At 38.9% G+C, this 15,860-nt stretch overlaps 1 protein-coding gene across 1 annotated transcript in view; it reads left to right on the top strand.

Annotated features, from left to right (window-relative positions):
- The first annotated feature begins 12,126 nt into the window (after positions 1-12,126).
- Positions 12,127-15,860, top strand: part of LOC115426661 (integral membrane protein 2A) — a 9,568-nt gene continuing 5,834 nt past the window's right edge. The window contains exons 1-2 of the mRNA XM_030144788.1: positions 12,127-12,452; positions 12,874-13,011. Of these exons, the coding sequence (XP_030000648.1) occupies positions 12,381-12,452; positions 12,874-13,011 (210 nt within the window). The 5' untranslated portion in view covers positions 12,127-12,380. The remainder of the gene's footprint in view (positions 12,453-12,873; positions 13,012-15,860) is intronic.

The raw sequence follows: 15,860 nt of genomic DNA, 5'->3' as shown, positions 1-15,860 counted from the left end.
ATGGGCTGGGTGGGGCGGGGGCTGCACACACTGCTGAATATTTCCAGCAGGACCTAATCGGACCTTTCATTCCCACATCTCTGCAGGATAGGGGTATGATTAGATACACAGCACCGGGCTGAGCTGAAGCAGGAGGCAGCGCTGGACGGACACCATGTAAGAACAGAAACGGCCTCTGAGGAAGGTTAAACTGTCAGAGTCTGGCTGGTCCAGCCTGGCTCCAGTTAGAACCCAGCTCTGGAGGCATGAAAATAGAGGAACTTCTATTAATCTAGGAGGAATTCACAGAGTTTTTAAGCCAGCATTCACAAAGCTGCGTTTAGGCTGTCACACAACTACTGTAGTTACATAGTTTAGATAATGAAGCATAACTCAATGTATGACACGCTCTGATTAGAATGAAAAAAACTGCTCATTTTGTATTAACCCATAAAGACCCCAACATCCACTGGTGACTAAAACCACCTGATCCACTAATCCAATCAATACATGTAAATAATTGGAGTAAAATACAGTTTGTCATCTTTTCATGGTCATCAGATATGACCCATTTGGATGTTCAGAGGCTCCGTAGTGAACTTCTACAACACTGATTCACCAGTAAAACCCATGGAGTTGGATCAATGACAGTGGATGGAGACACTTGGGTTATGTTCAGTTAATGGTAGAGTTTGCTAAAAAAAAAAAAAAAACAAAAAAAAAAAACAACAGAAAAACACTTTTTCTTCAGTTTTCTCTGTTTTGATATAATAACCTCTAACTTCATTCTGAGCTTTAAAAAACATCTATATGATCAGTAAATTAAAATTGGGAAAATACTTGATTTTCACTGATACAAACTCAAAATACAGACGATAATACTATTCTAATAAATCTCATCTTAAATCACTTAAGAAAGGTTCAAGAGAAAGAGAAAATCATCTGGGAAGTGCCACTAAAGTAGCGCTGGGTCTTTATGGGTTAAATGTCTGTAATGATTTGTGTTGACAGACATGGTGGTTTAGTCCAGAATAAAAAAGAGCCTGACTAAGATCAGATCACACACACAAAAATACACTTAAACCACAAGGGCAGGGTCACAACCAACTTTTTAAAACATTCACAGGAATGTGATCGGTATATTATACAATCTTCCACAGAAATGAGGTATATGTGTACTGTTCTGCTACGTACCAAACATCCACCTGACATTAGCTAATGTTGATGTAACTTGACTTTGTGTGGCTCAGCTAGTTTAGTGTTTATCACAAACACAAATGTAATTGAGGATTAACAATTTGTCACCACACCCCCTGTCCCCTCATTCTCTGACTAATGTGAAACTGCATTTGCATCATCCCTTATTCCTCACCTTATTCTTGGAAGTGCGTCAGTGGAAATAGTGACAGGTCCAACTTCTGAGTTGGTGGAATTATCAGTAAGACAGTAAACTGGCCAGTCCCAGTCAGAGATTAACCATGAACTATACAGGGTGTCTCTAAAGTCTGGACACATCAGCAAAAATGCATATTTTCAAGGAATATAATTTTCATCAATTTATTCAAATGGAATATTAACAAAAATAACACCTTCAATATGATTTCCATCATTTGTGGTGCACAGGTTGATGCGCTTTGCAAGCTTTGTTGATTTTATCACATTCACTCTTTATGCCAGGGATGTCAAACATACAGCCCCAGTAAAACTCCAACATTTTTTCTTTGTTTTAAGTATAACAAAAGTAAAATTGCATGAAAATATGTACATTTGCAAACTGTCATTTCACAAAAAGGGAATAACATGAACGATCATGTACAACCTGAAATAAGTTAAAGAAGTTAAGTTGAAAAATAAGTGCAATTTTAACAATATTCTGCCTGTTACTAAATGGTTTGTGTATTTGTAGATCCACTGTGAAGTTTTAATGCACATGTATAAACAATAAGTCTGAGACATAATATTGTTAAAATTGCACTTGTGGTTATTCATATTTTTAAAGGATAGTTCATAGATGTAAACATTTTCATAATGCAATGTTCCTTTTTTTGCTGTGACATTATTTATAGGTTATTATGTTTTATTTTACTGGTCTGGTCCACTTCAGATCATATAGGGCTGAATTTGACCCCTGAAATAAAGTGAGTTTGACATCCCTCTTTTATATGTTCAATCAAGTGTGTTCCATCTGTGATTTTCATTGAATACACTTTCTCCTCTAGCATACCCCAGAGAAAGAAATCAAGGGGGTTCAGGTCTGGTGACAGGGAGACCATTCCATTGGTACTTCTCCACTGAGACGTAGCCGTTTAATTCTTTCTTCTTTCGACAAAGCCATATTCAATGTGTGAAGTTAAAAAAAATATACAGATAATGAGACTTCCTATGTGTCCAGGCTTTAGGGACACCCTGTACAGTAACTGTGGCTCTTTAAAAGTAATTAATCTTCAGTACATAAGTGGAGTTGAGCTTTGTTTTAACAGATATAACCTGTTGCACTGTTTGTAGCTGTAAGGAGCCAAATTAAAAGTAGTAGTTAGAGTGGTAGTAGTTTATTTAGCTGTTAATTACTTTAAACGACAAACAAAACAACATATCCACTGTTCCATATACAATACGACCGAAAGTGTTTAGGCGGAAGTAAAAACTTATTTTGCCTAACCCTATTTACAATTAACACAATGTTTCCACAAGAAAACAAACATGAAAAAAAATTCAATGTAATCATTGCTAAACATACAAAAGAAGAGAATACATATTTAATTTTAATTCAAGTAAATCATGTCCTTATCTCAACTCCCAATATTGATCCTAGTCTTTTATACAAGTATTTTTTAGTCAACCTGAGCTCTATATTTTGGAATAATAGGTAATTTGTAATTGTTTTAGACTGTTTTAATCGATCCTCCAGGCCATTCCAAAGATTAAAACCCTCTAAAGGAAATACATCTATATATATATATTTTTAAATTTGTTCTTGCCTTAGTTTTGTTTTTGTTTTGTTTTTTTTAATGGTGGTTCCTCTGAGGCTATATTGACTTTCCCTACATTCCAACATCTCCTGGATGTAAGGAGGGAAAAGATTATTGTGTGCCTTGTACATAACTACCACTGTATTAAGGTCAACAATTCATGTATTTTCAGTAAATTAAGATGTGATATAGCACTTAGGCCTATATAATACTAAGGTAATGAGTGTATTAATGTTATTAATATATTGTGGTATGAGTGCTGTCTCTACATTTAGTAACATTTCTGACCAAGTGTTCAGAGACCAGAAAAAAATCACTAAAGAGCTTACAGAGCTAAGATATTTAATGCCTTAACAGCTTTAATGACTGAATTCATTAAATGGTCATAGTGAACCTTATATGTTGAAAATGACTATAATGGGACTTTAACAGCTGAGAATCGTAAAACAATACAGTTTATATGTGTGTGCACTTAGAGAAGTGAGTTAAGGTATTGGTTGTATTTGAAGCATTAATTTTAAATCAAACCAATATGATGAAATGGACAACATGTGGTCTTGGCTGGTCTTAAAATAGAGTTCTGAGTCCTCTTTGTCCCTGACCCAGTATAAATACAGTCTATTCCAAGACCCAAGTGGGACCTTCAAAAAGTGGTCTTGAGATCAATTCCAGTACAAGAAATGTAGTGTCATATGATTTCTGTTAAGAATAAAGCATGTAACATAACTATTTAGCCACAAGTGGAGACATCAGTCATCACTAGATTAAACCAGGTTGTAATTATACAGAATGGCTGTAGATGTTTTGACAAAATGTGTATAAGTGCTGTTACTTAAGTGTTGTTGTTATTATTAGGTTAGCATTGGGCGAGGACCTGCTTAATGCTGCTTGAAGCTTTAAATTTTACTGTTTTTAATTGTGCAGCTGTTTTATGTCTTTTTAATCTATTCTTGTATTTTATTCTTTTATTTTGTTTTTTATTTATTCTTCTGTGCAGCACTTTGGTCCACTGTGGTTGCTTTAAAGTCCTTAACAAATAAAGTAGAGAGAGAGAGAGAGAGAGAGAGAGAGAGAGAGAGAGAGAGAGAGAGAGAGAGAGAGAGAGAGAGCTTAATTGTTAATCTTCCACTTGTAAATCGCTTTGAAAAAAAATGTCTGCCAAATGCATAAATGAAAATAATAATAATAATAATAATAATAATAATAATAATAATAATAATCTAACAAACAAATATTAAATTACATTTGACCAAAAAATCACAACTTATATTAAACAACAAACAATGGCAATAATGTGTAGCTAAACAAACTTTAACCAGCAATTTTACTGAAAATAAGAACTACTTAATTGACAGTTTAGCGTGAGTGTGTAGGTAGATTGTTGCATTTGTTGTCGTGCAGGGAGTGGGTTGCATCCACAGACTCCATGATACTGTACCAGAACAGACGACCCAAACACTGGCTGTTCTTTTGTGAAGTGAGGAGTATTCCGTTGGTTCCAGTCTGTAACTTCATTATTAGACGAGTAAGTACTTCACTTCCAGACTTTCATTACTTGATAGTACAGTGATGATAGTAGTGAAGACTGGCAGAAACCTGAACAGGACAGAACAGGAAATATAAAAGACAATCTCCTGTTTATATGACTTGTTTTTGTAGATACAGGGCATCCACAAAGTTTCTTTACAATTTAAAAATGTTATTACTGAATTCATTTGATATGTTCATCAGATTTGTTCTATGTACTCTGTGGTTTTCAAAGTTTTTAATCACATTGTGGGATCATGTGCAGTCGAATCACTGGTCCATTTTTCTTCAATGAGAAATCAATTACTGCAAATGTTGACCTTTGACCTTTTGACTGAATATGTGTCACCACAACTGGATGACCTTCAACCAACCATCGTATTCCAGGTAGATGATGCACCACCACATTGGGTTCTGCAGCTGGATTGGAAGGGATGGTTCAGTTCCCTGGACACCTCGTTCACCAGAGATCACTGCCTCGGATTTATTTCTGTGAGGTTATGTTAAAGATATGGTGTATTAACCCATAAGGACCCAATGTGACATTTGTCTCAGTTCCCAAATAAATATTTCTGTATATTTAACTGTCCTTAAGTGATTTATTACCACTTATTGTAATATTATCTTCTGTATTTTGTTTTTTTCAGTAAACCCATAGTAACCCATAAAGACCCAGTGCTACTTTTGTGGCAGTTCCCAAATAAATTTTTCTGTAGATTTAACCTTTCTTAAGTGACTTATCACCATTTATTATAATGTTATCCTCTATATTTTGTGTTTTTTCAGTGAAAATCAGGTATTTTCCTGCATTTAATATGCTAATCATGTAGATGTTCAAAAAAGCTCGGAGTGAAGTTGAGGATTAGTATATAAAATAAATACAGAAAACTGAAGAAAAAATGACTTTTTCAGCAAAATCTATCATTAACTGAATATAAAAATAGGTGTCTCCATCCACTGTCATTGATCCAACTCTGTGGGTTTTCCTGGTGAATCAATGTTGTAGAAGATGACAGTGTTTCCATGGTAACTACGGGGCCTCTGAACGTCCAAATGGGTCATATCTGATGACCATGAAAAGATGACGAACTGTATTTTACACCAATTATTTACATTGATTAGTGGATCAACAGGGATTAAACAGTTTATATCAGTAGATGGTTTGGGTAGATGGTGGATGTTTGGGTCTTTATGGGTTAAACAAAGATGCATCAACGACCTGAGGTCAAAGATCACTGATGTCATTGACACCATTGATGAGGCTATGTTACAACCAAGATGGAAACACATCCAGTACTGTCTGGGTGGGCTTCATAAAACTAATGGTGCCCATATAGGGGTGGATTAAATGAGGCAAATAAAAAAAAAACCTTTTCATTTTGTAAGCATTTCCACAGATTTGTCTATTCATATGCTTTTATAAGACATTTGTTAATTTGTCAGAGAGACTTTATGGACACGCTGTATATATTTTCACAATATGTACATATTTGCACCTACATATTAGTGGTTTTGACACTGATATGGAACCAGAGAAACTAATTAATCTTGCTACTGAACTGCTGAATTCAGTCTCAAGCATAAAAATCTGAGTCATTCTGAATCTCTGTAATCACATCCACTTTGTCCTCACATGAATAGAAAAACATTTTCGCTTTTCTGACTTTTTCCCACCCCTAGAGACTTTCTGCAGCCCCATAGAGACACTATAATTTAAAGGCTGCCGAAATGGGAAGTCGAAAGACAACATGCTATTTCAATCAAAAGCCCAGCTCGAGCCCCATCATCCCGCCTGCCAAAGCGTGGTGTAAGTCTCACACACAAACACACACACTCTGAGAGCCTGCCTGCCAGCGTGTGGTTTGCATTCACGATGCCTTAATGCCTTGTGGTTAGAGCTCTATCAGGGCCATGAGAAATGATTTATTAGTTGCTCCCGCCTGTATTTATAGATAATGAGCCTCCGTCAGTGTTAATAAAGAGATCCATTCTCAGTCGGGAAACACAGCACCTCTTTAAGGGATTACTGTCTCTGCTAAACAATAGCTCGTCCTCTAGAAATAGCCCTGCACTTTGTGTGCTCAGCAGTGTATTCATGTTTTGTATGTTGGGTGTAGGAGGGGTTACAGCATCGACATCAGCTGCCTGTCTTTTCAAACACAGGCTCATTCATTAAAGATACGCATTTGTCCAACACACACCACTTCACACGAAATATAAGCTTCCCATTGTTGTTGAATCCAAACTTCACTCTTACTTTCTCCTCTGATCCATTTCTATAAAAGCTGCCTTAACCACGACTCCATCTCATCTGCTGTGGCTCAGATGTTGGATCCCGAAATGAGGAGTGTTTCCCTCGTACTCCTGGTTTTGCACTTTTATCTGTCTATGTGTCAGTCACATGTGCAGCTCAGTATGTGTGGCGATGAGGAGGATGAAAGTAAGACGGGGAGACACATGAGCAGTCTGGCACTCAAGCATGTTTGTGTGACATCATTGTGTCTCCCTCTGGTTCCAATCAACCCATCCTCCCCCCGTTAATGACACCTGATAGATTAATGACTGATAAAGAGTATGTGTGTCTGTGTGAGTGTGTGTTTGAGAGAGAGTTTGCAGGGGCCCGTCGAAAGCCCGCAATCAGACAGCTCTCAAATTAGCGCTCCATAACTACATCCTGACCAGGGCTTTAGACTTCTGAAGCACAGGAAAGTCCTTCCAGACAATCAGTATACACACACACACACACACACACACACACACACACACACACACACACACACAGGCTCATTTTCATCCTCAGTATATCACATCACATTTGTCTTCTTTCTAGCATGGTGAACTTTGACTCTGGGAGAAACAGGGGTGGTGTTGGGGATGTCATCAATTTTAGCAGCTTAACTCTTATACCCTCTGACCTTCCTCCTTCATAACACACACACTCTCACACACGTATTAGCACACAATAATGCTGTTACATATTATGGATCATATGAAATCATTCAACCTCTGAAGACACATACATTTATCATAATTGTAATTGTACAACTATCAGTATTTAGCTCCTCTAAAGACTATAACTACAATAATAATACTATCATCAATATCATCATGAAGGATGTTTGAATCATAATCAACATCATCTGAGAAACATAGATTGTGTATGTAATGTATAAGGTGCATTTGAGGTACATATTAACAAATAGGAAGTATCTAGTAAGGCTGTATAATTACAAAATATGATAATACAATCTTAATTTAATGCTGAGTCAAAATCAATCAATAATCAATAAATGTTGGCTCTTGTAGGTCCTGTCTATTAATTTTTGAGCATATCATGAACCTTTTGGCAACAAAGCCAATATTCTATGTTTACATTATATGTTGCTCTTGCCTTATATTGAAATTATTTTCATGTCAAGTATAAACTATGACAAAGCCAGTATGTATATGTTTAAAGTCTTACAGATATAAACTAACTTCATTCATTTGACGTCAGTTTGTTTTTTAAGACTTCTCTTACCCTCTAACAGGAGGTGAACCACTAAAATCTATTTTTTGTTTTACACAACCTATATCGGAAGTACTCACCAAAATTACAAATCTCTGTAACAAGATTGTAGGAAGGAGTGTAGTTAACTGGGTTTCAGATGGGGCAGCAACAAAAAATAAAGTATAAAATGACAAATGTAACTAAAGAGTTAAAATGTGTAAATACCTAAGGCAAAACATCTAAAGCCAGATGTTTCTGTCTTCATGTCATTTAAAATCTTTGCTTCTGTTACAACTCAGAAATAAAGATCAGCTAAAATCTAAGAAATGACTAGCCGTGCACCTCGGACTCTGCAGTTCGACCTGCTCCACACATTTCCAGGTGGGAGCTGTTGAGCGCTGCTGTCTCTCCCTCTGTGCATTGCTCACAGGCACTTCAACAGCAATTGCAGGAGGATTTATTTTTTCCATATTATCCGTGCTTTCACCGGTTTATACTGTCCTGGGATATGAAACATCAGCCTTTCAAATGTCTTTTCTTTAACCTCTCTCTAAGTTACCAAAACCATATTAAGAGTCCAAAGGGGACTTTGGCATCAGGCCATAAGAGTTTAAGTCTGTCAGGATCCTGCTTTACCAAACTGCATGATGGGAGTTCAATAAGGGAGCCGGGATAAAAAGGCCTCAATGTGACCTCTGTGTCATAATTGAAGAAAAATACAGACCAGTCCATCGCTCTCCATTGGAAAGATGCTCTGTGATCATATGAGCGTACAGCTGCATGGACACATTTGAACATATTCATATATTTGTGAGGACTTTGCAGCATTGTAGGGACATTTTAGGAGGTTCTTAAAACTGTAAGTGGGTTTTGCGGGTTCAGGCCTGGATATAGGTTTAAGGGCAGACATTCAGTAGTGATGGTTAATGTTATGTTAAGGGGCTACACAACGCTTTATGTCAACGAATGTCCTCACAATGATAGTAAGACACGCCTGTGTGTGCTTTCTGCTCCTCCTGTGAACCTGACAGAGGTGGCGTCACTGAATCTGGAAGTGATTCGACCAGGCTATGATGCTATTGGCTACGATTCAGCAGAGGGTGTGTGTGTGTGTGTGTGTGTGTGTGTGTGTGTGTGTGTGTCTGTCTGTGTGTGCTCTTCCAATGCAAAGTCAACATGGCCGTAGTGTAGTGCTCTGGAGCGGTCTCATAATGATGAGGTAATTTCCCCAGAGTTTAACCCTCAGGAACATAACAGACATCTGTCCATTTCCATGCCCCAATCCTCCTCTGCGCTCTTTCATCCCCTTTTTTAATTCTTCAGCCCTTTTCCTTTCTACCTGGGCCAGTCGCTCACCTTGAGCCATCCTTCATCACATACATGTCTGACCCACCTTCTTCCATTTTCCAGTCCTACCTTTTGTCCTCTCCTTCACTCCACAACTTCAGTCCACCTTTATAATCCTTTCATATTGTCCTTTTTTCATTGCTGTTTCAAACAGATGAATCAGATGGACGGATAGGGAGACAAGTTAAAAAAATTCCTCCTGCAGGTAGTCATATAAAAAGTTATGTTCCAAGTTGTATCATGTGTTATTTTAGCCTCCATAAAGTCCAAGAAAAGTATGTTTTCAACAGATTCAACATGTTTGTGAAAAGTGGTGAGACATTGTGATGTGAGCTTTAATCATGATTAATTTTTTGTTTTAGATTCAGTGTAACCTGATCTTTTTTTTCTGACATTTACCCCCCCCCCCCCCCAATATACTCACATCTGCTTCAGCACAAAATTACTACATTTCCCTGAGGTGAGCCAAGGATGGAGGATGAAGAGTAAGAGACAGGCAGTGAAGGTGACTTTAAGCTGATACTCACAGGAAACACTCATTTGTCACCCTTGTCTTTAAAGACATATGAGATTGCCAGAAGAGTGGACATGTGGGAGTAGGCCTTTTTTTTGGTGTGTGTGTGTGTGTGTGTGTGTGTGTGTGTGTGTGGCAGGGCAAGGATCATGAGAGTGTGATCCACGCTGATTTTTGGGGAGGGGGGAGTGTCTGAAATGGCTTTGAAGCCTTCTCACTGCCCCTCACCGCATGTCTACACATGATGTCCTTGTGTATTCTCTCTCTCTTTCTCTCTCTCTCTCTCTCTCTCTCTGACCACTAAATGTTCTCCCACTCGAGGCACATGGTGATTATGGTGCGTCCACATGAAGACATGTCAGTGACGTTATGAAGCACTGAGCAGTGTCTAACGTTTTGGTTCAATGCAGCTCTGTGGCCAGCTGTTACCATAGCAGTTTCAGGCCTGAATGTGTTTGAAGTGTGTGCATGTGCGAATGTGTTGGGTGTATTTGTTACAAAAAAAAGGGGACAAAGTCATTTGTCACTTGTGGCTTCACATGTCTGGTATTGAAATTGATGACAAATCTCTGAGGTGAGTGCCCATATGTGTGTACACATGTGTTGGCTTATAAATGGGTGATGTCATGCGTGAGAGCTTCTTTTTCTCACACTTTGCTAAACCAGTACGCCCCTGTAGACTTTCACAGTTTGCTGACAGAGCAGGCAGGAGTGTGTGTTTGCCTATACATGTGTGTGTGCCGCATGTGTATTTTTTTTTTATTGCTTTTATTGGACGTTTTCTCCAGACCACAGGAAAACACTGGCATTCAAACTCCATCACACACACGCCTGCCATCCACCATTCTGACGCCAACTCGCCTCTGTGCGTCTCTGTGTGTGCGTTCGTTTGTGTATACACTTTTTCTGCTTTTCACTCTGAGAGGCACAGAAACTCTACCTAGCAGGCGTGTTACAAAGTTGGAGATGTAAACTGGACAGGACGGGGAGTTTAATCTGCTGTTAATCAGCTCTTCGGAAAACTCACTCAAGCATCAGACACTGCAGATTGCTCTGCCTCTCCCTGCAACTCCCCACTCTGTGTTTTCCCCAGTCATCACTTTACTCTCCTCCAGAATCCCTCCATTTCACCCCCCACCTGCCTCTATATGCTGCAAACCCCTCGTCCCCAATCATCCCTTGTTTCCCTCTGGAAAGAAAATGTGGTGGCCTCCCCCCACCCATTCATTTTTTTCCCTCTTCCTCTGGTGTGTGTGATGCCGAGAAGCCCTCAGGATTAAATCTAAGTCTTTTGTTTATCATCTCAGCTATTACTGCTAATGCTGGCTCTGTCTCTGAGTCGCTGCGTGTTGTGTGCGTGTGTGTCCACGCACGCATGTGTGGGCAAGCTCTCAGATCAAACACAGCGTAAGACGAGCTCATAAACAAGCTTTCAGGACCACTTAGGATTTTCTTGGAGAGTGGGTGTGGGGGGAGCGCATAGAGGGGGAGTTAGGTACAGAAATCAGCTGCTCTGTTTATGTACCTTTCAGTGGTGATTACCGGTCCAATCTGTCTGTTTAACAGAGGAAATATCATAGCCTTGCAGAGTGCGTGTATGCATGTGTGTGTTTGTGAGATACATATGGTACAGTTGCTATGCAGAGGGCTGGAGAGATGCCACGGGTTGCTCAGAATTAGAGCGTTGGTGCAGCAGTAAGTGTTTATTTACCTTTATGTGCAACTCTAAGTGAGTCAGGAGAGTGAAAGCAGAGGAAGCAGAGGACCACCACAGACCAGAGGGAGAGAGAGAGGTTTGAGGATATGTGTCAGACGTACTGTATAGCCTTGGCAGTGGCCTGTGTCTCCACTCTGTGCTGTGGAGGCTGTGTGTGTTAGTGTGAGTGGGCAGACACACTGGCAGGTAGAGCCCAGCCTGTAGGAGGGAATATATTTGCAGAGTTAGTTTACAGAGTGGAATGTTTATAGTGATGAATAGGCTACATTATACACTGGAAATATCTTTAAATTCATTACAGCAGAGTCCTCGCATGATTGAGTCACTTTAATGCCATGTACTATAAGGAATAGAACAGGAACAGGGAGGCACGTTTAACTGAAAGTGTAAACAGTTCAAGTCTTCATGGATTTGGTTCAGTCTAATGGATTAATGCCGATTTCTCATTTTTGCAAGAGAAAGGCTTCAGTTTATACTTGAAGCCACTAGATGGCACCAAATATACAGATAAATACAGATAATAAGATGACGCTACAGACAATAAAAGAGGGGAAAATAGTTTGTCCTGTCAGATAACCGTGTAAATAATGCCAGGAGACTGCTGTGTGTGTGTGATACGTATGTTGTGTTTTTGGGTACATTCCCTGGCTGCTGGTCTACATGTCGTCTTAATCCCCTCCAGCCACCGGAAGCGCTAGATAAAGCCGAGGTTGCAAAGTGCGTCACTGCGCGCGGAGCAGCTGAGAATAAACCACAGCCTGCAGTCCAGTCCGGTCCAGCACCCACCGACACCCACCGCTTCTGCACCGGATCTCCAGCGGAGTCCTCGGCCCAGGCATGGTGAAGATCGCGTTTAACTCTGCTCTGGCGCAGAAGGCGCTGGGGAAGGAGGCTCCGGCAGCGGTGAAGGTGAGCTACCGCGGTGTCTGAGCCCGGGTCCGTTATGATGGGCTGGACACCGGCTGCAGGCCTGCAACACAAGGGCCGTGCATTTCACCCACTTTAATCTCACAGGCCCCAGGGTTTAGGACGGGAGGGGGGGTGTTTTTTCTTGCATGTTACCACCGTGCAGTGCAGTGTGTTTGGTTATTGCTCCTTAGTCCACCTGATGCAGACCCGGGCCCGCCCATCCCCTGAACAGCTGGCGCACAGAGGCCGAACATCCAGCTGGATTATAGGACCGCTGACTCAAAGCTGTATATAAATATATGTGTGCATATGTGTGTTGATCATGACAGGGGACACCAGAAAGCCTCCTGTTATACCGCTGATCGCATTATGTGCCTGTGTGTGTGTGTGTGTGTGTGTGTGTGTGTTGGTGTGTGTGCAGGATCCGGAGCTGGCCTCTGCTCCTGCAGGGACTGAGGGCTCCACAGGTCGCTGTCTGCTCACCCTGCTGGGCATCGCCTTCATCCTCAGTGGCCTCATCGTGGGGGGAGCGTGTCTCTACCGATATTTCACCCCGAAGGTGTGTATGTCAGCAGTCAATATATAATAATCATGATTACAAGAACAACAACAACTACAATAATAATAGTAATAATATAATACTTATAATCATCATCATCATCATCATCATCATCATCATCATTCATGCCTACTTTTGTCTGCCACTTGTGCACAAACAGTCCAGGCACATAAGGGCCTTGTGCAGTCATCTCTTAGAGTCAGGTGAAAAGATAAAAGCCAAAGTTAAAAAAAAATTCTTCAATTAAACGTACTTAAACACTGTACAAGAATGATAAAAATGAAACAGAAAAAATATCATATATAAATTATGACTGCTGCAGCTAAAAGCTGAAAGCTATGAGCAAGGAACTATTAACATTGGTACTGGAAAGACACATCTGATTTGTGGAACATGCATACACACATGTATACACACATACATACACACATACATATTAACATTTTCTGGAGGAACAGAAGTTTATTGCACTTCTGTGTAAATAGCAAGTATTGCACATCATATTTCATGAAATTATTCACTGTAGCATGGGTAGAAGTATAAGATATAATTTGTCAAAATGATAGTTGAATATCAGTGCTAATGTTGGCTTTTTCAGGAATAGATATAAGCTGTGGAATGTAATGTTACTGTTAAACATCAAGGACAGTTTTATTAATAAATAATAAAACTTTTAATTACTTGATCTTATTCTGATTATATGACTAACAGGATTATTTTGATTAGAGTGACACATTCAGTCCAGGCTGAAAAGATTGGAAAAATATGAAAAATAAAGGAAAGGACGTATCCTAGGTCACTTGCGGTGTTAGCACGGTGTGTTTTCCTCTTTGTCATGTGACTCATTGTTTTTCCTCTTCCTCTCTGATGCTAAATAGGTTTCGGTAACAGCGTTGCATGCATGTTGTAGGACACAACTTCACAGCATCATTACTGTTATTACCCAGCCCCCCCCAAAGGGGAGGCAAGGGGAATTGTTTTTGGTTCGGTCTTTTTGTTTGTTTGTTTGTTTGTTAACACTCTAGCAGCAAAACGATTGGTTGAATTCATACCAGATTGGGTTTATAGATTGTCAGTGACCCAGACCAGATGTTACATTTTGGGAACAGTAGGTCAAAGTTCAAATTTTTTATGATTTTTAAAAAATCTTCCCATTCACTTAAAATGGGGGAAGTACGTGCAAGGGGCGGGGTTTGTTGTGCCTGGCACCACTTGATTAAAATATGTTGACACATGAACATAAATCATTCAAAAAAGTGTATTTTAATGGTTATATTTGACATGCAAGTTTGTCATCGTAAATTAGGGACTATAGAAAAATGCCATTTTAGGGGGGACTTGAGATCTGTGGAAAATATTTTGGAACACATTTTCCTATAACTATATTTACATTTTGTGTCAGCACAGTTATAATTACACAAGTGCATGTGTTAGTGTTTTGTGAATGGATTTTTTGACATTTTATGATCTTATGACCCAACTACATATGGCAAAATCCAGACCCTTTTTGGAACTCGTACAAACCAATTCAGTATAGAATCCCTAATTATTTCCCCATTAAAGCTGACACCCTCAGTGGGAAGGAGGGGGGTGTTATTTAAGTTTAGGTATTCTCATTATTCAGGCTCCTTCTGAGATGCTGATGGGACACTTCTGGTCTCGGTGGGAAACCAGAGTGCTGACTCCGACTCACACTTCCGTCTTTAGAGAAAAGTGCAGATTCACGTATTTGTGTTGTGCTGTGTGTTCAGTTACAGGGTCAGGAGCTTTGACCACTGCGCCATAAAACATTGTGGTTGATAATAAATAAACTGATTTGAGTTATTAATTAAGAAAAGGTCAAAGTCTAAATTTACTGATTTTGGCTGAGATCTTGAACCCTTCAGCGTTAATCCAGCAGATACATTTGTAGATTTTCACTTAATAATTGGACAATTTTCACCTCATTTATGTAAAATTAATGAAAGATATTAAACACTGAGTTTATTTTTGTTTTAATTTAGAATTTATTTAATTTATTTTTTTATTTTGTCGAGGTTTTTTGTTCATTTTGTTAATAAGTTACTTCTTTTTTTCTGATTTTTTCTAATTTATAGCCAGTTTGTGTTTCAATTAAATGTTGTAAAAGTCAAGAGCTCTGATTTAATGTTGCTAGTATATGTATTTTCAGCCACATGAGGAGAAAATCCCAAGTAGTGGGAGTGGGTCTGAAGAGACAAAATGTGGGATTAAGATCCAACCCAGTTCAACACTAACGGAAATGAAGTACTTTTCACTTTATTAGAGATAAGGTGACATTGAACTGTATATCTAATAAACTAATGATGAATGAATGAAAAATAATAGTAATTCATCACAAATAACAAGTAAACTAAATCTAGAAATGAGAATGAAACTATGCGTATGTGTAATTACTCTCATTTTCATGAAATTAAACTATGCATTAGTGAATATAATAAGCAAAAACTTTGAATTCTATTGATTGCAGTGAAGATTGAACATATGTTGATGCAATATAGTTCCATCAATGCCTCTATTGAGTATTTATGTGAAAGAAATACATATATCTGATAGAAAAAAAATACGTTTGAAAGAGAATTGACCCCTGGATTGAAGAAGGATTAATTCTAGTTAAGTGACAGGTGCATATTAGTTAAATAAATATGTCTTGTTTTTTTTTTTGTTTCTTATATCTTTTTGTTTTGTATTTCTGGGTGCACAGTTTCCTATTTCTGGAGTGTTTCATTATACTGAACTGCAGTAAACCCTTGTATTTGGAGCCCCCTCCTGGAGGTAAAAAGCTCATGAAATGCTGCAGGATTTAATCTTTAAGTAACTTGGTTTATTTG

The sequence above is a fragment of the Sphaeramia orbicularis genome, chromosome 10 (genome assembly GCF_902148855.1).
Source record: "Sphaeramia orbicularis chromosome 10, fSphaOr1.1, whole genome shotgun sequence".
NCBI lineage: Eukaryota > Metazoa > Chordata > Actinopteri > Kurtiformes > Apogonidae > Sphaeramia > Sphaeramia orbicularis.
The sequence above is the reverse complement of the archived record's forward strand: the minus strand, read 5'-3'. Positions and strand labels throughout refer to the sequence as shown.